Source organism: Pygocentrus nattereri, chromosome 24 (genome assembly GCF_015220715.1).
Source record: "Pygocentrus nattereri isolate fPygNat1 chromosome 24, fPygNat1.pri, whole genome shotgun sequence".
Lineage (NCBI taxonomy): Eukaryota > Metazoa > Chordata > Actinopteri > Characiformes > Serrasalmidae > Pygocentrus > Pygocentrus nattereri.
Window position 1 is genome coordinate 12,309,296 of NC_051234.1, and position 21,324 is coordinate 12,330,619.

At 40.2% G+C, this 21,324-nt stretch overlaps 1 protein-coding gene across 3 annotated transcripts in view; it reads left to right on the plus strand.

Moving 5' to 3' along the window:
• Positions 1-20,671, plus strand: part of LOC108431045 (pleckstrin homology-like domain family B member 3) — a 33,815-nt gene extending 13,144 nt beyond the window's left edge. For 2 of the 3 annotated variants that reach the window (XM_017703925.2, XM_017703928.2), the window contains exons 2-15: positions 3,457-3,608; positions 3,730-3,834; positions 4,054-4,191; positions 4,799-4,927; positions 7,631-7,780; positions 10,472-10,582; positions 12,570-12,668; positions 13,265-13,346; positions 15,224-15,425; positions 17,154-17,241; positions 17,988-18,173; positions 19,012-19,219; positions 19,405-19,490; positions 20,185-20,671. In XM_017703925.2, the coding sequence (XP_017559414.1) occupies positions 3,457-3,608; positions 3,730-3,834; positions 4,054-4,191; positions 4,799-4,927; positions 7,631-7,780; positions 10,472-10,582; positions 12,570-12,668; positions 13,265-13,346; positions 15,224-15,425; positions 17,154-17,241; positions 17,988-18,173; positions 19,012-19,219; positions 19,405-19,490; positions 20,185-20,319 (1,871 nt within the window). In that variant the 3' untranslated portion in view covers positions 20,320-20,671. The remainder of the gene's footprint in view (positions 1-3,456; positions 3,609-3,729; positions 3,835-4,053; positions 4,192-4,798; positions 4,928-7,630; positions 7,781-10,471; positions 10,583-12,569; positions 12,669-13,264; positions 13,347-15,223; positions 15,426-17,153; positions 17,242-17,987; positions 18,174-19,011; positions 19,220-19,404; positions 19,491-20,184) is intronic. The other variant, XM_017703926.2, reaches the window with a different exon arrangement.
• Positions 20,672-21,324: the final 653 nt, after the last annotated feature.

Sequence of the window (21,324 nt, forward strand, 5' to 3'; positions counted from 1 at the left end):
CTACAGAAAAACATCCCCACAGCATGATGCTGCCACCACCATGTTTCACTGTGGGGATGGTGTTCTTGGGGTGATGAGATGATTTTGTTATGCGCCAGACATAGTGTTTTCCTTGGTGGCCGAAAAGTTAAATTTTGGTCTCATCTGACCAGAGCACCTTCCTCCATACATTTGGGGAGTCTCGCACATGCCTCCCACTCAAAATGAGCCTTCCTATGTTTGTCTGAAAGTAAAGGCTTTTTTTCTGGCCACTCTTCCATAAAGCCCAGCTCTATGAAGTGTACGGCTTATTGTAGTCGTATGGACAGATACTCCAATCTCTGCTTGGGAACTCTGCAGCTCCTTCAGGATTACCTTTGGTCTCTGCCCTCCTTGTCCGGTCTGAGAGTTTTGGTGGGCAGCCCTCTTTTGGCAGGTTTGTTGTGGTACGATGTTCTTTCCATTTGATGATAAAAGATTTGATGGTGCTCCGGGGGTTCAACAGAGATTTGGATACTTTTTTATAACCCAACCCTGACTTCTCAACAACTTTGTCCCTGTCTTGTTTGGAGATCTCCTTGGTCGTCATGGTGTTGTTTGGTTAGTGGTGCCTCTTGCTTAATGGTGTCGCAGCCTCTGGGGCCTTTCAGAAATGGTGTGTATATGCTGACAGATCATGTGACACTTTTTTGCTCACAGGTGGACTTCATTTCACTAAGCATGTGACTTCTGAAGGTAATCAGTCGCACCAGAACATTTTAGGGGCTTCATAGCAAAGGGGGTGAATACATATGCACATGCCAATTTTCAGTTTTTTATTTCCAAAGATTTTTTAAAAATATATTTTTCTCATTTCACTTCACCAACTTAGACTATTTCGTGCAGATGCATCACATACAATTCAGATTTAAAAAAAAACATTTAAATACAGGTTGTAATGTAACAAAATGGATAAAAAGCCAAGAGGGGTGAATACTTTCGCAAGGCACTATATATATATATATATATATATATATATATATATATATATATATATATATATATATATTTAGCTCCCACTCTAGCCTCTGTGTCCCTTTTTATCTCTCCTTCTCTCTTGCTCTCTCTCTCTCTCTCTCTGTAGCTAATATCAGAGTTTTATATTTATCCTCAGTGCTGTAGACTGTGATTTCCTAATAAGGCGAGAGAGAGAGAGAGGGGGGATGACAATGGGGGATGGCTGGTTCTCACACAGAGTATTCCTGTACTGTACTGTGTGTGTGAGGTGGAGAGAGAGAGGGAGAGTGTGGTTAAGTGGCAGGGCAAGTGAGTATAAAGCACTGAATGGGCGCTTGTGCATCTCTCTGATCGGCGGAGAATAAAAGTGCCTGAATGAGTGAAGGACTGAGTGAATGAAGGAAAGGAGGGAGGGAGATCTTCTCCATCACTGCTCTCTCTTCTTTATTGAGGAGCAGCTCTTTCAGTTTCTGTGATCAGCATGGGGGAGTTTCTCTCCTCTGACCCTGGCCCTGACCATTCTGTCACCTCAGCCTCATTAACCCCCCGAGTGCTGGACCCAGCTACTGCACACCTCCGCTCTGCATTAAAGTGATACTTCAGAAAAGAAGAATTACATTTTTCCCCTCTTACCCCAAATTAGGTCTATCAGCCAAGACATGTGCAGGGTCTGAAATCTGCTTTTTTTAATTTTAGCACTGAAGCTATGAGGCTAATGGAGCTAACAAGTAATGGAAGCTTATACCCACCAATTAGCATCATACCATCATCTCTCTTACTTTCTCTAACTCTCTCTCTCTTTCTCTCTCTCTCTAATTCTCTCTCTAACTCTCTAACTCTCTCTCTTACTCTCTCACACTCTAACTTTCTCTCTAACTCTCTCTCTCTTTCTCTCTCTCTCTAATTCTCTCTCTAACTCTCTAACTCTCTCTCTTACTCTCTCACACTCTAACTTTCTCTCTAACTCTCTCTCTCTCTAACTCTCTCTCTTACTCTCTCACACTCTCTCTAACTTTCTCTCTAACTCTCTCTCTCTAACTCTCTCTCTTACTCTCTCACTCTCTCTAACTCTCTCTAACTCTCTCTCTCTTTCTCTCTCTCTCTCTAACTCTCTCTCTAACTCTCCAACTCTCTCTCTCTTTCTCTCTCTCTCTCTAACTCTCTCTCTAACTCTCTCTCTAACTCTCTCTCTCTTACTCTCTCACACTCTCTCTAACTTTCTCTCTAACTCTCTCTCTCTCTCTCTCTTTCTCTCTCTCTAACTCTCTCTCTTACTCTCTCACTCTCTCTCTCTCTAACTCTCTGTCTCTGAATCATCACTTGCGTCGGCTTATAGTCAGAATTAAAATTACAATCAGACTCAAAATCACAATCAGAATCAGTCATTTTTAAAATCACAATCACGATTACAATCAAAATCCCAAATCACACTCATAGTCACAATCAGAACTGCATTCATAACCAAAATAACAATCACAATCAGATCACAGTCAAAATCAAAGTCACAAAAAGTGCACTGATGAATCCTGATGCAGATCTGAGGCTGATGATTGGTGACTGACTGTTATGACTGATTATCTATTCAGTGTGTGAAATCCCATCTTTAAGCTTTCACTCATTTGCATCTGAGTGTCAATTTTTTCTTGAACAGACAGCGTAAGTGTTTCCGGGACCTCCCAGATTTTTGAGACATTCAGGGGATCCAAGAGGTTAATTAGGAGGTCCCGGACCCCCCAGGACCTCCTGCTTTCCACATCTTGATTTTGGACTCTGTAAAACAACTTCATTTAAGGCAAAGCTGATGATTTAGGTATGCAGTTAGTACAGTGTTAATAAGTGGAGTGTAAGCTACATTATCCTCTTAGCTAGAGTGCTAAAACTAAAGAACACTTCAGACATCAAACTTGTGTTGGCTGATCAGGTATTTGGAGTAATTGTGGAGTAACTGTGGAATTAAATTTTTGCTGAACTATTCCTTTGAAGGGGTAGTCCACCCAAAATGGAAAGTTTATGTGTTGTTTAATCTGTTGTAAACATATCTACTTGCTTTTGGTGGTGGCCACAGAAGTCTCTATAGTGAGATTTTCCAGTTTAAATATGAGGACACCCCACCTTCTAATGATGCACCTTGAAGGTGGGAAGAATGTCAGAAGAACTGCACACAATTTTGTGCACTTATTTGTTTTGTTTTGTTAGCTGGTGAATGCAGAAGGAACCAGTTACCACCTACTGCTATGAATCTGAATATCACATTGTATTTATTATAAATGTGATTCTGCATAACAAATTGTGTATTTGCATGCTGGGTGTTGTAGTGGGAAAACACTGGAAGAAGAACAAGTAAAAAAGATACAATGAATGAATTCTGTGTTGATTGAGGGGTTTGATGTTATGTTACAGAAACTGCATTGCATCACAAAAAAAGGTTTTTTTGGTGGATCTCCCCTTTCATCTAACTCTCATCTGTTTCTCCATCTCTAGACACACCCAAATGCAATATGGACTCACAGAGGAACCAATGGGAGCCTGGCCAGATTCCCCCCTGGATCACCCGATTGGCAGGTGATGAACGAAGCCCTGCCTCTTCAGGGGCAGAGTCAGACACTGAGGGCAGCAGCACTGAAAGCGAGTGGGTGAGTGTGGAGGCATTTATCTTTTCTACCAGAGAGAGAAAGAGAGAGAGAGTGTGAGCGTGAGAGAGAGAAAGAGAGAGAGAGAGAGAGATGACGCTGTTCTTCACCTCCTCATCCTCAGTCCAATGTCAGACGAATGGACTCCTTCAAGGCCCTGACCACACCCAGCGCACTGCAGCAGCGAATCACAGAGCTCGACCAGCAGAGGGAGGAGCTAAAGATAGAGGTGAGAGGAAATCTTTTGCAACAACAACAGAATTTGTTGTGTAAGAACACATCAGTGGGCGGAGCCTGGAGAGGGCAGTTCTAGTCATGCAGTCAGAGTGACAGTGTGTGTGTGTGTGTGTGTGTGTGTGTGTGTGTGTGTCTTATCTGCGTGGGTGTGTGTGTGTGTTTGTGTGTGTATTATCTGTGTGTGTGTGTGTGTGTGTGTGTGTGTGTACAGCTGCAGCTGGAGATAGCTCTGCTGCGTGGGGAGCTGCAGACAGAACAGGAGAATCTGCGCAAACACACTGTACAGCTGCAGACGCTGAAGGAGACAAGCAGACAGAAGCAGACGCAGACACAGGCTGTCATACAGCAGGTCTGAATAGGAAACACAGTCACTGTCAGAGTCACCATCGCTATAACAGGCAGAATTAGAATTAAAACCACAAACACATTTACAATAAAAATCTAAATCAGAATCACATTCACAAAAAGAGCTTTGATGAATCATGATGCGTTGATCTGAGGGTGGTGATTGAACTGATTTTGGAATGTGGTGATAATTATTTATAATATTTAATATTGTATGGACTTATTTTTCCCTAAAACAAAATTCTCTGACTATTTTATACAGGAATATAAAAATTCTTGGTGTGCTGTTGATATTGTGCCACTACTCTGTAAACCAGGGGTGCACAACTTCGGTCCTGGAGGGCCGGTGTCCAGCACGGTTTGGAGGTTTCCCAGCTCAAACACACCCACTTAACCTGGCAATTAATGGAAAAATGTAATCAGGTGTGTTGGAGCAGGTAAATCACCTGTGCTGGACACCAGCCCTCCATGACCAGAGTTGTGCACCCCTGGTGTAAACAGTTCCTCCTCCTGGTTCTGTGTGTTCAGTTTTTAAGCAAACAGGCCAAAATAATCATATCAGATTGTTGTGAAAGCTGAGATTTCCTGATGCACTGACTCATCTTCTGAAGGAGCGTGAGCAGCTGGAGAAGGAGAGGCTGCGGGTGGAGGAGCTGAAGAAGTCGTGGACAGAGAAAGAGAAGAAACTCCACACCCAGCCAGAGAGCCAGAAGGAGCAGCTTATGACCCAACTCCAACAGGTAAACAACAACAACGCAGAGCCACACACATACAAACAAACCCTGGAGGTTACAGCAGGTCAAAGAATGTATCTTTAATTCTCGTTAATTCTTATTCTGGAGCTCAAGGCAAAAGCCATATTACAAAATCTTAACAAATTCACGCCATTGCACTGTAGTTCAGCTAGCTCCACTTAATACGCAGAGGTGGAGAGTAACTAAGTAAATGTAATTTGTTACTGTACTTAAGTAGTTTTTTCATGTTTCTGTACTTTAATGAAGTATTTCCATTTGGGGTGACTTTTACTTTCACTCCATTTCAAAGTCAAATATGTAACTTTTTACTCCGCTATATTATGTGAAATCTGTCGTTCCTTTTGTTTTTTGTGCATATAAAAATGTAACATGTCAAAACGAAAGAAGCGCAAAGCAAGAACACCAATCAGGGCACAGCGTGCACTTTGTTTTGAGCTTGTTTTGACCTGTTGGACAAACTGACCCTAGTGCAAGCACACAGTTCAACGTCAGTGCAGCAGCGTAAAGTTTTGGGAGAGTCTATTCAACGTAAATGATGAACTAACCTAACTTTGTCTAAATAGACCACAATATAGAAATATGTACACATATTGTACACATATATGGACACATATACATTTCTTTTTTCTGAATTCATAAAGATTTTGAATTCTATATTGAAATTTTCTAGTACATTTTATAGTAAATTTGTTTTTGCTAGTTTATTTATGAACAGAGACCTCATTTGTGAATCTGAGTTTAAAGCAAGTTTTTATTAAACTTAACCTTGTAACTAAGTTGCAAATAAATCTTAACTTTTTACAAACAAGCAAAGTTTCAGTTTATTTCAGAGCCACTTGGTTCTACCTAATGGAAATGTTTGCCTTCAGTGTTTTGTGCTTATGATAATTTTAATAGACATCAGCGTCACTAATTAATGACATTCTATTAAAAGATTGGATTACCAAGAGTGACACTGGTGTATTTTCACCTAAACGAGTTCATGAAGCAAGAGTCTTATTACAAAAATGATAACAGGACATCAGAGTCATAATTAATCTTTTAGTACTTTTACTTTTGATATTTAAGTACATTTGAAGACAAATACTTTTGTGCTTTTACTAAAATGGAGGCCTGAAGGGAGGAACTTCTACTTTTACTGGAGTAATATTTTACCTTGGGTATCTCTACTCTAACTCAAGTACATGATTTGTGTACTTCGTCCACCTCTGCTTATATGTAGTGTCCTCTCCACATCATCTGCAAACACATTACGGAAAACCTCAAAATTAAACTTTTGGGTCTCAGACTCATTGTGCTCAGTTTGCTCATACAACCTGAAAGCTGTAGTAGTGAGCTCTCTTGAGACTGCTCACTCGGTTACATTGATACATTTGATTTTCCCACAAGTGCAGTTTGGTCTGGGATGTTTCCTCATGACCTTGTGACAGTGATCAGACGACCGCACCCATGCAGTTGTAGGGTCAGTGTGTTTAGATGGTCCCTTATATTGCACAAAAAAAGCCAGTTAACCACATTTCATCTTTTAGCTCTGTGACTTCTTTACCCTTGTTTTCTTTGAAGTGAAAGGTTTCCTTGTGAGTTTTATCCTTATTGGAAGTGAAAGCTATTTGAGCTCAGTTTTGAAAATCGCTACGTTCACTGTCCACTTCTCTTTTGGTCATTTTTTAGCTAAATGTTTTTTGTTTTTTTTTGTTTGTTTTTTGCTCGCTGTGTGTTCATTAGTTGGACTTGTTAGAAATTCAGCTTTCAGGATTCAGAAGTCAGGAGACCTTCAGCATAGACTTGATTTTATTGACACACAGGAAATGTGGGCACAGCTTAGTCGATCGCAGCCAGTCTATCACAGCCAGTCTGATTAGGGATATTTTAGGAGAACCCTATATACACTGGAAGTTGTGGGAGGAGGAAGAAGGTGCGGAAGAGGAGTTTTAGGGGGGGTAAGCGAGGGGGATGAGGGTGATAAAGAAGAGGGGGTTAAGCAGGGGTATGCGAGGGGGATAAGGGTGATAAAGAAGAGGGGGTTAAGCAGGGGGGTGATGATTACCCTATCAAAAGGACAGAGGTGCCGATTCCCTGCAAGGATGGCGAACATCAACACTCCTTGATGGTTGCCACCCTAGAGGGTTATTGTGTGACCTTATGGTCAGCAATCAAAGGGCCAAACCAACAATGTAGGGAGTTGACCACCTCAGATCAGCAGATAGGACGAACAATGGAGGGAGCTGACCATCCTCAGATCAGAAGATAGAAGCTTAATTTCTCTCAGACTGCAGCTGAAACGCAGTGTGTTTGATGATGTGACTGGTGTGGAATTGCGGTGTAACTGCTGTCCCATCGATCGTTGTTGGGTGTGTGAGGGTTGGGAGCGCACATTATGTTGCGGACTTAATAAAGGTACAACATACAGGGGGTCATGGGGGGGTCTATTACCCCTAATTAACCTCTTGGACCCCTTGAATGTCTCAGAATCAAACTTTCAAAATAAACATATTATGATGTTACACTGTCCATGCTAAATGGTGGTGTATAAGTTTCCAGTGATTGTTAGCTACATTAGCCTCATAGCTCCAGTGCTAAAACTAAAAAAGTAAACTCAACATGTCTCGGCTGATGAGCTACATTTGGATTAAAGTTGGGGAATCTGATTCTGCGTTAGTGTTAAAGTGACAAAGTGTCCATGTGCAGGAGAAGGACGCAGTGGACAGCGCAGTGCGGGCATTCGAGGACTGGGAGTTCCGCATTCTGGAGCTGGAGAGTGGCCTGGAGGAGGAGACCAGCCATGGAGAAACAGAGAGAGAGATAAGCCAAGAGGAACATGCCGTAAACAAAGCTCAGGTGAGAGAGAGAGAGAGAGAGAGAGAGAGAGAGAGCGAGAGAGAGAAAGAAATCCCTCTTTGTGTTTCTGAGCTCTGGTCTAGTTAAACTGGTTGGTGAGTAAATCCTGTTGTCCTCCTTTATAAACAGGGCTGCTCTGCTCTGCTTTTTGTGTTTTGTGTTCATGTTCAGGCCTGTGTATGTATATATATATATATATATATATGTGTGTGTAAATGTCACTGGTTCAACCCCTGACCCCCCCCCCCGCACCCACACTATATACACCACACAAACAGGCATAATTACATCAAGAGGAGTAAACAGCTTAAAGTTCACGTTTAAAGGGCCCATATGGTGGAAAACAGAATTTTCCGAGTCTTTTAAAAAACATACAGTCTTTAAAACGTAAGTGTATAAGCATTCCTAAAGTTTCAGTACACACTGTTCACACCTCAGTCTATATAGCTCATCATTAAACTACAAAAACAGCATGCTTCAAATTCAATGATGTCACAAAATCAAAAACATTTACATACATCTGCCCATTCAGTCTGCAGCAGTGTAGCCCCACCCATTCAGTCTACAGCAGTTTAGCCCGGCCCATTCAGCATGCAGCAGTTTAGCTCCACCCATTTAGCCTACAGCAGTTTGGCTCCACCCACTCAGCCTACAACAGCTTAGCTCCACCCATTCAGCCTACAGCAGTTTAGCTCCACCCATTTAGCCTACAGCAGTTTAGCCCCACCCATTCAGCCCACAGCAGTTTAGCCCCACCCATTCATCCTACAGCAGTTTAGCCCCACCCATTCAGCCTACAGCAGTTTAGCTCCACCCATTCAGCCTACAGCAGTTTAGTCCCACCATTCACACTGAAGTCATAAGGAGTGTTTCAGCCTGGGCTGCTTTCTGAAAGAGGCACAGCCGATCAGAACAGCTCATTTACATATATTTAAATATATACTATTAAAGGCAAAGTAACAAAAACAGAGATTTTAAGAAGTTGGAACACACTAAATAGAACCTGTAGCACCCCATATGAACAATGTAATAATAATAACAATGACAATAATAATAATAATAGCTGCACTAATTCCAGTTAAACAGGCCTAATTATGCTCACTTTGCAATAAAACATAGTCAATCGGTGTTCAGTTTAAGTACTGAGAATACATGCATGATATAGGAAAAGCATCAATGATATAGAAATAAAAGCATATTACTGCTGTCAGATCAAAACCACATATTTCCAAAATGGTAACTTTACAAGAGAAGAAAAAAACGTACTTTACTTTTAATGTAAGTCAAAGAAACCAGAATTTCTTCCAAGTAATTTTGGCCTGTTTCTTTTGGGCCAATCATCATAATATTAGCACACCGTGTAAAGAGAAACACGATTTTTCAAATTATGTCAAAAAGTGAAAAATGACATATCATCATGATAAAATATCATTGTACTGCCCAACCTGACCTGATGATAAACAGTAATGTGAGTGAGTCAGGGATCAGAAGAGAAAGATAGAGATGGAGACACGGGACAGTTGGGGGAGGGGGTGGACAGGGTGAGAGTGGGAGGTTGTTGTCTCAGCTGTGTGGTGACCTTACAGCATCTGACAGCTCATCTCCACACCTTTACCTGTCCGCTCTGACGCTCAGTCCCCCTCCGTCTGTCTGTCTCCTTCACTGATACAGAGAGAAAAAACTAAAATATTAACTCATGTTAGCATTAAAGACCTAGTTGTCTTACATTTTTCTCGTATGTTATTTTTATGGACTAATTCATTTTTACACTCTATAAAAATGTAATTCCTTTAATGTACCTTTACTAATATATGTAAATGAGCTGTGATCTGACTGGACAATATGTATTGAGCCTCATTCAAGGAGCACTTCTTACAATGTCATGAATGGGCAGGACTGAATGGCACAAGGCTAACCAGGCAGATATAGGTGCAATGTTTTTTGTGACATCACAAAAACTCTGAACTGAGATTGAGTTAACAGCAGAGTTTTTATATATGGACTGGAACACTTTAAAGGGTCAATAGCCTACATTTTGTCATATTTTACTGTTTTCAACAGGCTGTTTTTGTTACTGTGCCTTAAAGACTGATGCATGTAAATGAGCTCTGCTCTGATTGGCTGTTCTGTGTGCCTTGTTTAAAAAGCACTCCATATGACTTAAGAATGAGTAGGCGGGGCTAAATGGCACTACACAGAACAGGCAGATGCATTTATATGTAGATGTACTGTTTTTTGTGACATTACAACGGGCCTTTTAACAGTTGAGTTATGGATGGGTACGTTTTTAATACATATGCGTAAAACAAAATCACTTAAATGTAAATGCAAACAAGTAAATAATGTTGAGAAATAAGTTAAATAGTCTTATAAAAAGTGTAGTCTGAAAATACAAAATATTTGATATATTGACTGGATTTAAGATGATTTCACTTGCTAAGATATGCTTTTGTTTGCAGTGGTAAAAAAATTAAAAGGTCCATATCTTTTATCTCTCTCATATTCTGTCACTGTGTTAGGAGATGTATATGTAAATGCTCTGTTCTGATTGGCTGTGCCTCATTCCAAAAGCAGTCCAGGCTGAAACACTCATATTTCTTTAGAAAAAAACATCAATATGTGAGGACTCAGAGTCTGGGAGCACTGTTCTAGATAAGCGTGTTAAACGTGCCGCTGTGTGTGTTTTTGTAGGAGCGAGTCCAGGCGCTGGAGCAGCAGCTGAGAGAGATGGAGAAAGAGAAGGAGAGAGAGATGAATTCATTCCGTCAGGAGAAGAGAGAGCTGATCCACAAATCACAGCGGGTACACAATCACCTCACTGACCTAATCTTTCTGTAGCTGTTTAATCACAGCTGTTTAATCACATCATCACATTAATAGCATTGGCATTGTGAAAGGGGAACGCTACCAATTCTTCAAAATTCCTGAATTATTAAATGATTAAGATGTAATCAGAGAGGTTCAGAGTGGTTTGGTGTGAAACGCTCTGTTCTAGATAAACTTACCGAGTGAGAATTGTTCACAGTGGTGGTGATAGGAACCAGACGTCCACCTCTAAAAGCTCCCTCACAGTTACTACATGAAATGGTTATTACTTCACTGCCTGATGGCTGAGACACTGTTTTATGATAGTTGTGAGAACTTAATTGTGAGGCAAAATAGTCCCCAAAGAAAACGTATTATTTCAGATTTTCTACTATTTTCCATCATCAACACTCCATATAAACTTATAAGACTCGTGTAGGTTCACTGGTGATTTTGGATAGTAAATAAAATGTCTATATTTGTGTTGTAGTCATGGCGACCCCTGGTTCCTATCACCACCACTGTGAAGACATCTGAACTATTTCACACCAGACCACTCTGAACCTCTCTGATTACATCTCACACACTGAATTATTGAGATATTTCAGAAATGCTCCTCATTTCTGCTGTATGTTTTGTGGCTATCTACAAGAAAATGTGCCTGAAGGTTAAAGGGTTAAACGGTTGAAAGGGTGAGACTGAAACAAAAATTGAAAGTGGTTGAGGTTTTGAGTGATTTTACTTCATTTTTTAATCACGCTAGAGAGAGAGAGAGGAAAGGAGAGGGAGAGAGAGAGCGTGGAGGAGAGATAGAGATAAAGGGAGAGAGGGAGGAAGGAGGAGAGATAGAGATAGAGAGCGAAGGGCTGGACAGGCCTGAAAAAGTTTTAAATCAACACCAGGTAAGATTAATACACAAATCAAACACAATTAACTACTATTATGTATGAACTATGAATTATCCACTGTTAATTATTCAGCATTTACTATGAATTATTAAGCATCTACTATGAATTATTTATTATGTACTGTGAATTATTAAGTGTCTACTATGAATTATTAAGTATCCACTATTAAATATTCAGTAACTACTATGAATTATTCAGTATCTACTAGGAATTATTCAGTATCCACTATGAATTTTTCAGTATCTGCTATAAATTATTCAGTACTTACTATGAATTATTCAGTACCTAATATTATTATTTAGAATTATTTAGTATTTGTATATGCTGTATAATTGAAATGGTTGTGATTAAACTGAACTTTATTGATTTCCCTTCATGGTTACAGTAAGGAGGAATGGAAGGGGGGTGTTGGGGGGGTGGAGACTACAACAGAGAGGTAAGGAGTCATACGCCCGCTGTTATGTAAAATGGAAATGTGGGCTAAATCTGCAGTCAGGGAGAGACAGAGACAGAGAGAGAGAGAGAGAGAGAGAGAGAGAAACTGAGAACGAGTAAAGGGTTAAACAGACTGACTGAACGACTCATGTGTTTCTGAGTCAGACAGAGGGAGAGAGAGAGAGAGAGAGAGAGACCGAGAGAGAGATAAGGAGGGAGAAGGAGAAGGGAAAAAGGAAGTGTGTGAGAAAAAGAGGGAGGGAGAAGTAAAAAGAAAGAGAGGGAAGGAGGGAAGGAAAGATAGAGAGGGAGTAAGAGAAGGAGAGAAAGATAGGGAGCATAAGAGAGAGAGAGAGAGAGAGAGGCTGATTAACTCATTAGTGTTTGCGGCGCTGCTCTGGGCTGGTCCGTGTGGTCAGGTTCTCTCCGAGTTGTCTGGTATGTTGAAACTTGTTTTTCTGTTGCTTCTCTGAAACAACACTGTTTATTATAATTCTGCTCAAACTGAAAGTAGAAGTGTCTGAACTGTCGTCAGGTAATCTGTGTGTCCAGCGTTCTTGCTCGTTTACCCAGCGTCTCTCTTTGTTTACTGTTTTTATTTTCTGCTTCATTTACTTTCTTCACGGTTTCTGTCTTATTAGATTTCAAAAGAGAAAACTCTCAGTGATTGGCCCAGAATCACTGGCCCCACCTCCAGCATGACATCACTATCTCCGGTGATCTCTCACAAACCAGTACAGGTACAGTTCAGCACTTTAAACAGGAATTACATCTAATTTTTTGAGTGTGTGAGAGATGTAATCAGAGAGATTCAGAGCGGTTTGGTGTAAAATAGTTCAGATGTCTTTACAGTGGTGGTGATAGGAACCAGGGGTCGCCATGACTGCAACACAAATATGGACATTTTATTTACTATCCAAAACCACCACACGAGTCTTCTCAGTTTATATGGAATGTTAATGATGAAAAAATAGTGGAAAATCTGAAATAACAAGTTTTCTTTGGGGACTATTTTGCCTCACAGCGCCCTGCATGTATCCCTCCACCATGAATGGAGTTTAAGTTCTGAAAACTATCATAAAACAGTGTCTCAGTCATCAGGCAGTGAATTCATAACCATTTCATGTAGTAACTTTCTGTGAGCTTTTAGAGATGGATGTCTGGTTCTTATCACCACCACTGTGAACAATTCTGACTCGATAAGTTTCTGTAGAACAGAACGTTTCACACCAAACCACTCTGTTTACAAGTTGACCATCAAAGTTCCAAGAATTTTGAGTCAGTTCAGTTCTGCTGAAATACTGAGATCACTCTGTTTGGCTCATTTTCTGTTCAGGACCCACTGAAGGAGCTGTCGAGTTCATCACGCAGACGCAGTTCTCACCGCAAGACTGCAGAACGGCCGCTCTCAACACAAGGTTGTAAATGCCAGCATTTTAAAACCAGGTCTTTATCTGCTGTTTTTCTAGAACGTGGCTGATTCAGCAGGAAACTGAAAACTGCCCCACCACTTTACCTGGGCTGGTCAGACACTAGAGGGTGTTCATGAGAGACTCTAAAAGGAATGGGCTCCTATGGAGCTTATAAAATTTTAATATGTAATTGATAAATCACTTTTATACCTACAGATTCACTACTCAGTAGCAGTAATGCTAACTAATCAGCACTTATTACCAGTAATGTTAACCAGTCAGCGCTCAGTAGCAGTAATGCTAACCAGTCAGCTCTTAGTAGCAGTAATGCTAATCAATCAGCGCTGAGTAGCAATAGTGCCAATCAGCACTCAGTAGCTGTAATGCTAACCAATCAGCGCTCAGTAGCCATAATGCTAATCAATCAGCGCTTAGTAGCAGTAATGCTAAGCAATCAGCACTCAGTAGCAGTAATGCTAATCTATTAGTGCTCAGTAGCAGTAATGCTAACCAGTCAGCTCTTAGTAGCAGTAATGCTAACCAGTCAGTGCTCAATAGCAGTAATGCTAACCAATCAGTGCTCAGTAGCCATAATGCTAACCAATCAGCGCTCAGTAGGAATAATGATAATCAGTCAGTGCTCAGCAGCAGTAATGCTAACCAATCAGTGCTCAGTAGCAGTAATGCTAACCAATCAGCACTCAGTAGCAGTAATGCTAACCAATCAGCATTCAGTAGCAGTAATGTTAACCCAATCAGCGCTCTGTAGCATTAATGCTAACCAATCAGCGCTCAGTAAACGTAATGCTAACCAATCAGCTCTCAGTGGACGTAAGACTAAAGTAAAGCTGATTTAAATATGCCCTACCATTAGATGCAGGAAAGGTTCTACAGTAGGCGTGTTACCTGGAACAGTATACCTGCTCACACTGGAAGATCCAGTATTGCGGCTGTGGTTTTTGTGTAGACATGAACTTCTGCCCTTGATTTTGCATTAAAGACTCCTCTTACACTCACGCCTATAGAGGGGCAGAATGGTAGTGACTTGTAAACTCTTATCTTTGTTTAGAACTGTAGGTAGACACTCTGAGCTAATGCTTGCTAGCCTTGTGTAATAGTCTTGTTGTGAATGCTGACTGCAGATGATTTCAATACATTGCAAACTTCTGAAATTAACTTGTTTATTAACATTGACTAATGTAAGCTTAATTTGAGAGCAGAGCAGTGGCTTTCTCAAACTCTCCTAACATTGTGAAAAGTGACCCATCTGATGGCCCAAATCTTTGCGGTGAAAAGTGACGTGGCTCATGGCCCAGTCAACAGCAGATAGCAGAGTTATGACCCAGACAAACTCCACTGTCATGATGTGAAGCCCCCAGTCAAATTTCTGTGGTCAAAACTGGCCAGACTCGCAGCCCAGTCAAACTCCATTACTGTGATGCAAGATTCTAGGCTCATGGCCCAGTCAAACTCTAGTACCACAATGTGAAGTTCTAGGCTTGTGGCCCAGCAAAACTCCAGCACCACGATGTGAAGTTCTAGGCTTCCGGCCCAGTCAAATTATGATGCAAGTTAGCCACACAAACCGCTTGGGCAGCAACTTCATATTTAGGACCCTTGTTTGAGGGTTAATGTCGGTTCCATTTTTAAACGTACACGTTTCAGCAAGTAAGCACTCATGTTGCATGTGAATGACTCAAGTACAAAGTTCAGGAGAGCAAAGGGAAAAAAGAAATAGACCTGCAGGGTGAGCAGGAGCGGCCTTAGGTGTGCACTGCGTCATGATTCAGTCATCGTAAGCAAACAGGATCACAGGTGTAGGTGTTCCAATAAACTCTCTCTTTCACTGACTTTTACTCACGCCAGTGTGTTTGTGTTTTCAGGGCTGGTGAGGATGGGACCCGACAGGTTGAGTCCTGAAGCTCTCACTCCTCCTCTTCCTAACCCTGCACATAGACTGGCTAACGGGAATGCTAGTGGTAGGCCTAGTGCTAATGGGAACACTAACGAAAGGCCTAATGCTAATGGGAACACTAATGGCTTTCTCACGCCATGTAATAGCACCAACAGCTCCAGAGCTGCCAGGTAAGTCAGTGTCATCTGTATCAGTATATCATTGTCTCACACAAAAAACGTTGATTTTTGGTTTTAGCGGCCTTGACAATGCAGTTCTACTCATAAGTTTACATATTCTATGCTAAATTTTTAGAAAAAAGAGTCAACACACAAAACATTAAAAAAAGTATGTTAGCATAGCTAATAACAGTAGCAGCAGTATAGAAGCTGAAATTGTAGGCTAATATAGCTACCAAGCAGTGGAAGCATATACCCCACCTGTTAGCATTGTGCTAACTGCAAACCTAAATCATCACTTACTTGAAATTAAATGTGTAAATTTCTGTCCTGCTCCTTAAAGAAAATTTTCCTGTTCCACCTTAAATTGTGCAGTTATTGCACCTGCGTTTAATGTGGAACAAAAAACTCAAATAAGAAGCTGGTGAATAGGGAGCCAACTTCACTGACATGTTTATATGTTTTATAATAATAATAATAATTATTATTATTGTGTTTAAGGAGAGTATTATGGAGTTAATTTTGTGTCACAATGTTTGAGAGAGGAATGTTATGGTTTGAGAGGACAGCGGTGCTCTGATTTATCAGTAATACTCTGTCATAAATAATAATGTATTAATCTAACTAACATTGGTAGCTAGTCCATTAGTTTCCTACCAGAGGCTTAACGTCAGCAAACTTCAAATAAATAGCTTAACATTAATCGACTAAGCTGATGTTAGCAAGGTTCCTCCTAATGTAGCTAACAATGTCTAACAGTGTTCTGCTGAAAAGTCTTAACACTCCTATAGCGCTTGTCTTCATAGGCTTGTCTTGTTAATCCTGTATGTTTATCTTGTATAATGGCATCATTAAAAAACAATACTGATATATGCATAATATCAGTAATACTAATAACTGTATAATTGTTTTTTTTCCCTTCTCTTTTTTTTTATTTACTTACTTATTTATCTATTTATTTTTATTTAGTTGTCTGTTTATTTACTTATTTTATTTGTTTTTTCTCTTTCTTTTTATTTATTTATTTTCTATTTATTTATTTACTTATTTAATTATCATTATTATGATTTATTATTATTATCTTCTTTTTTTTTTCTCTTTCCTCCCTTCTTCTCTTTCTTTCCTGTCCTCTTTTTTATTGCCTGTCAGGCCTGGCCAAACAAATAAAATGCAAACTTTAACAAGAATAGGCTTTAGTAACCTATAGAGCTTTTTCTTGTGAAAACAAATATATTTGGTACATCAGTACATTCGGATTACCATTCCGATTGCAAAAACGGCCAGACATGACAGGTTTAAAAAAAAAAAAAAAAAAAAAAAAACCAATACTGATGCCATTCAGTTTTATATGGACCAAAAAATAACTCTTTTCACTGAGGGAGAAATAAAGTTGTTTACTAGACATAATACTGCACTTCTTTTCAGAGGCCTGTAAATAATGTTTTTTCCTGTTGTTTTTATTAGCACCCACCAATAGTAGGTTGGTTTGAAGTTTAAGTTCATTAGCTGCGCTCAGAACACGACTATCCTCTCAAACCATAACATTCCTCTCTCAAACATCGTGATCTTCTCTCAAACATTTTGGCACAGGAATAACTCCATAAAGTATGAAATGAATGCAAGCAGTTAGCATTTCCTTTTAGCTACATTAGCCTCATAGCTCCAGTGCTAAAATGAAAGCAGTAAACTTCAGATGTCAGACTTAAGTGTCTCTCATATCTTTGCTCTGTTGTTTTAAAGTCCCAGTCTGTGTCTGCTGGACCTGGTGGAGATTGAGAGGAAGCTGCGTGAGGCTAAAGCGGAGAGAGAACGGCTGCTGAAGGAGAGAGTGAGTCACACACAGAGCACCGGAGAACCGTGAGAACTACTTAATGTTGAGGAATGCTAGTGACGCTGCTACGCTAACCCAGTTACATCTGCATTCCTCACAGCAGCCCTGGACAAGACATACTTAAACAATGTGGCATGCTAAGCTAACCAGTTACACTACAATAAAAAAGAAAAAGCACAGCTACCATTTAGCTAAACTGTGTCTATGTTAGGATCAGGGTTAAAGGGCCTATATCATGGAAAATCTTGAAATAAAAGAGTTTTATGTAGAATATCATCGGCGGTCAAAGGTTCAGCATGTACCATTCACTCCTTACAGTCCAGATATGTAAGCTAAGCTGTAAAAACAGCCCATTCTGTTTTGTGATGTCACAAAAACCAACATATTTTTTTTATATATATATATATCTGGGAATTCACCTTGCAGCTCTGCCCATTCATGCTGAAGTTACAGGGCATATTTCAGACCCAGACTGCTTTTAAATGAGGCACCTCCAATCAGAACAGAGGTCATTTACATATGTCAGTCTTAAAGGCACAGTAACTAAAATAGCTTGATTAATTCTGAAAGTGCTTGAAAAATGTAAAATGTAGGAATTATTTATGCATATTTTTGGTACAGAAAAACAGTACAAATGTTATAAGTGTGCCTTGGGGGGGGGGCAAATAGTAATAAAAGTTGGAAATATGTAGGAAATGGGCTCTTTAATGTGGACAGACTAACCTCTCTGTTTGTCACCGCAGGAAGAGCGGAGACAGAAGGAGCTGGAGGCACTGAATACACACAATCACACACATCTGAACACACCTCAGCACACCATCACAAACATACTTGAACACACTCCCCCCAGCACACACTCCAAAACACCCCCTGATATACACACTGAGAAGGAGGAACAGAGAGTCAGTCCAGCTCACAAAACCTCCCAGGTAACACAGCTACTAGTGTCATTATTTTCGCAGTAATTACTATTAAGTTCACATGATGAAGCCATACAATACATCCAACAATTCAGACAGTTCAGACAAACAAAGACCAGTCAAGACAAAGGGCACACACCGGGCTTAAATACAACAGGGCCAACAAGGGATCACAAGACACAGGTGGAAACACAGGTGGGAACAATCAGGGGCGGAGTCACTAAACAAGGGGGATGGACTACAAAACCAAAACAAAGAACACAGGACTGGGAGGGGCCAATCGTGACACATTGCTATGGTGTCTCAGGCGATTGCTAAGGTGTTGCTAAGGCATTGCAATGAAATTCCAGGTGGTTGCTAAAGTGATGCTATGGCATTTCAATGAAATCCCAGGTTGTTGCTAAGATGTTGCTAGACCATTGCTATGGAATGCCAGGTGGTTGCTAAGGTGTTGCTAGGACATTTCTGTGGTATCTCAGGTGGTTGCTAAAGTGTTGCTTTTGCCATAAGTTGGCTTATAGTACATTATTATTTAAATGTATTTACATAAAAAAGTTACAACAGAACAACAGAGATGTAAATGATTTCTTCAGACCAACAATAACTTTGAAAGGAAGTCATATCACAATAAAATATTTCCTCTTCTACTTACAGACACTACTGTGTTCTAGATAGAAAATTTAGAATCTGCATTTTTCCCACAGTTGTCTAACTGTGTATCATCTCAATTTTAAATACTTTTAGTAATTATGGGATTAACTTTGTTTGATATAAGAGAAATTTAATAAGGGTTCATTAATGAGGAAGCTCTGATAAGATCTGATTTTGATGATTATTTCCACATCAGCAGGGTGTCCCCCTGTCCCTGACGGTGAACTTTGACCTGCGGGCCCATGTGGAATCTCTGGGTCATGGCGTGGCGGGGTGTATGGGTGTCAGTTTATATGCGCGGAGATGCGAGGGCTTCCTGACGAAGCGTGGCGGCCGGGTGAAGACCTGGAGGAGGAGATTTTTCCTGTTTGATCTGGACCACCGTAGACTCGCATATTACACCGGTGAGGAAGTGTAGGGGGCGATATGGCTTCTACTGTTTCATTTAAAAAGCCTCTATAATGTTCATATGATCCACACAGCCTCATTTCAGTTGAAGGGGAAATGCTGGTGTGAAATTAGGGGAACTGTCCCGTCTGACTTGGACATTGTCTCATTACAAACTCTCTCTGTTTCTATCTGAGTGCAGATCATGATGAGAGGAAGCTGAAGGGGGTGATTTACTTTCAGGCCATAGAGGAAGTTTACTATGACCATCTGCGTACAGCTACCACAGTGGGTACTCCGTGTTCTCATCACTCTTACCTGCATTTCTCTAAAACTGAAACCTGATAGAGTTAGGCTACTGGATAAGTAATTCATTTCCTCTTTAAAAACATAAAAATATTTTTCAAATATTTGTCGAAAATAATTCAGTGTGTGAGACGTAATCAGAGATATTCAGAGTCCTTTGGTGTGAAATGGTTCAGATGTCTTTACAGTGGTGGTGAAAGGAACCAGGGGTCGCCATGACTACAACACAAATATAGACATTTTATTTATTATCTAAAACTACCAGTGAACCTACACGAGTCTTCTGAGTTTATATTGAATGTTGATGATGGAAAATAGTTGAAAATCTGAAATAATATGTTTTCTTTGGGGGCTATTTTGCCTCACAGCGCCCTGCATGTATCCCTCCACCATGAATGGAGTTTAAGTTCTCAAAACTATCATAAAACCGTGTCTCTGTCATCAGGCAGTGAATTCATAACCATTTCAATAATTGTCTGTGAGTGAGCTTTTATCACCACCACTGTGAACTGTTCTGACTTGGTAAGTTTATCTAGAATGGGGCGTTTCACACCAAACCACGCTGAACTACCCTGTTTACATCTTAGCCATTTAATATATATAAATATTAAATATTTTCAGGTTGATATATCTGAAATGTTCAGGTTTAAAACATGGATATTTAAATCTCTCACAGTCTCCTCGGCCCAGTCTGACATTCTGTGTAAAAACATATGAGCGGCTCTTCTTCCTCGTGGCTCCAAGTGCCGAGAGCATGCGGATATGGATGGACGTCATCGTCACGGCAACAGATGAGCACAGCAGATACTGACCACCATTTGCCATAGCGACCTCAAACCTGGAATCGCATAACCCAACAATAAAAGACAAAATCAGGAGAAAACTGAGCCTGAGCCTAGAGCAGGAGTGAACATGGACCAGCCTGGAAAAGCTGACAATCCGTCAGCTGAGCTGAGCTTACAGGAGTAAACAGAATACACAATAATCAAAACAGGACTCACCTGAGGGTGAAGCTCACCCTCAGATCAGCCTGAAAAGAGAGACAGTTTGCAAGCAGGTCTGTAGGACCTCACATAACATGAACTTTCACAGGGAATTTTAGCCTTAGTGGTGTCTGTTCTATTTATAAACCAGAAAGAAGAGTCCCGCACTCTACACAAAAAGCACCAGATAAACAGTGATATGAGGTCTTACAGCTTTATAGTACACACAGAGCTGGGCAATATGGCAGTAATATAACATTGTGATACTTCACAATACTTGATATGTCACAATATGGATGTCTGATCAGCTAGAACTGAAACAAAAGAGCCAGCAGTGCTCTGTGAACACAGTGATTTTTATTCAGTATTTGGCACTAAATCCAGTTAATTTGCTCTCTTTATAATGAAACATGCAGCTGGTCAGTGTCTACAAGCTGTGAAGATATACAAAAGCATTTTGTAATACAACTATACTGTTGTATACTGTTGTTGTAATACAACAATACTGTGACATAATTTATCACAATAGTAATATATATTGTCATGCCTAAGTACACATACTATGTGAATATAATACTTAAAAAGCTCTTTATGTGGACAGTAAATATTTATTACTCAGAAAAACACTAATATTACTATAAACACAAATGACAATGATACACTAACCGTCCTTGAAGAAGCCCTCATTTACAGCTACCACCAAATATGTTATTTATCTAATCAATACTTTATTATGCTAAATCAGGTGCTGGTGATGAAATTGAACTAATGCAAAACTTTGTTCTTCAAACTAGCCCACAAGATATCAACCACTTTTTCTTTAGAACAAGAAA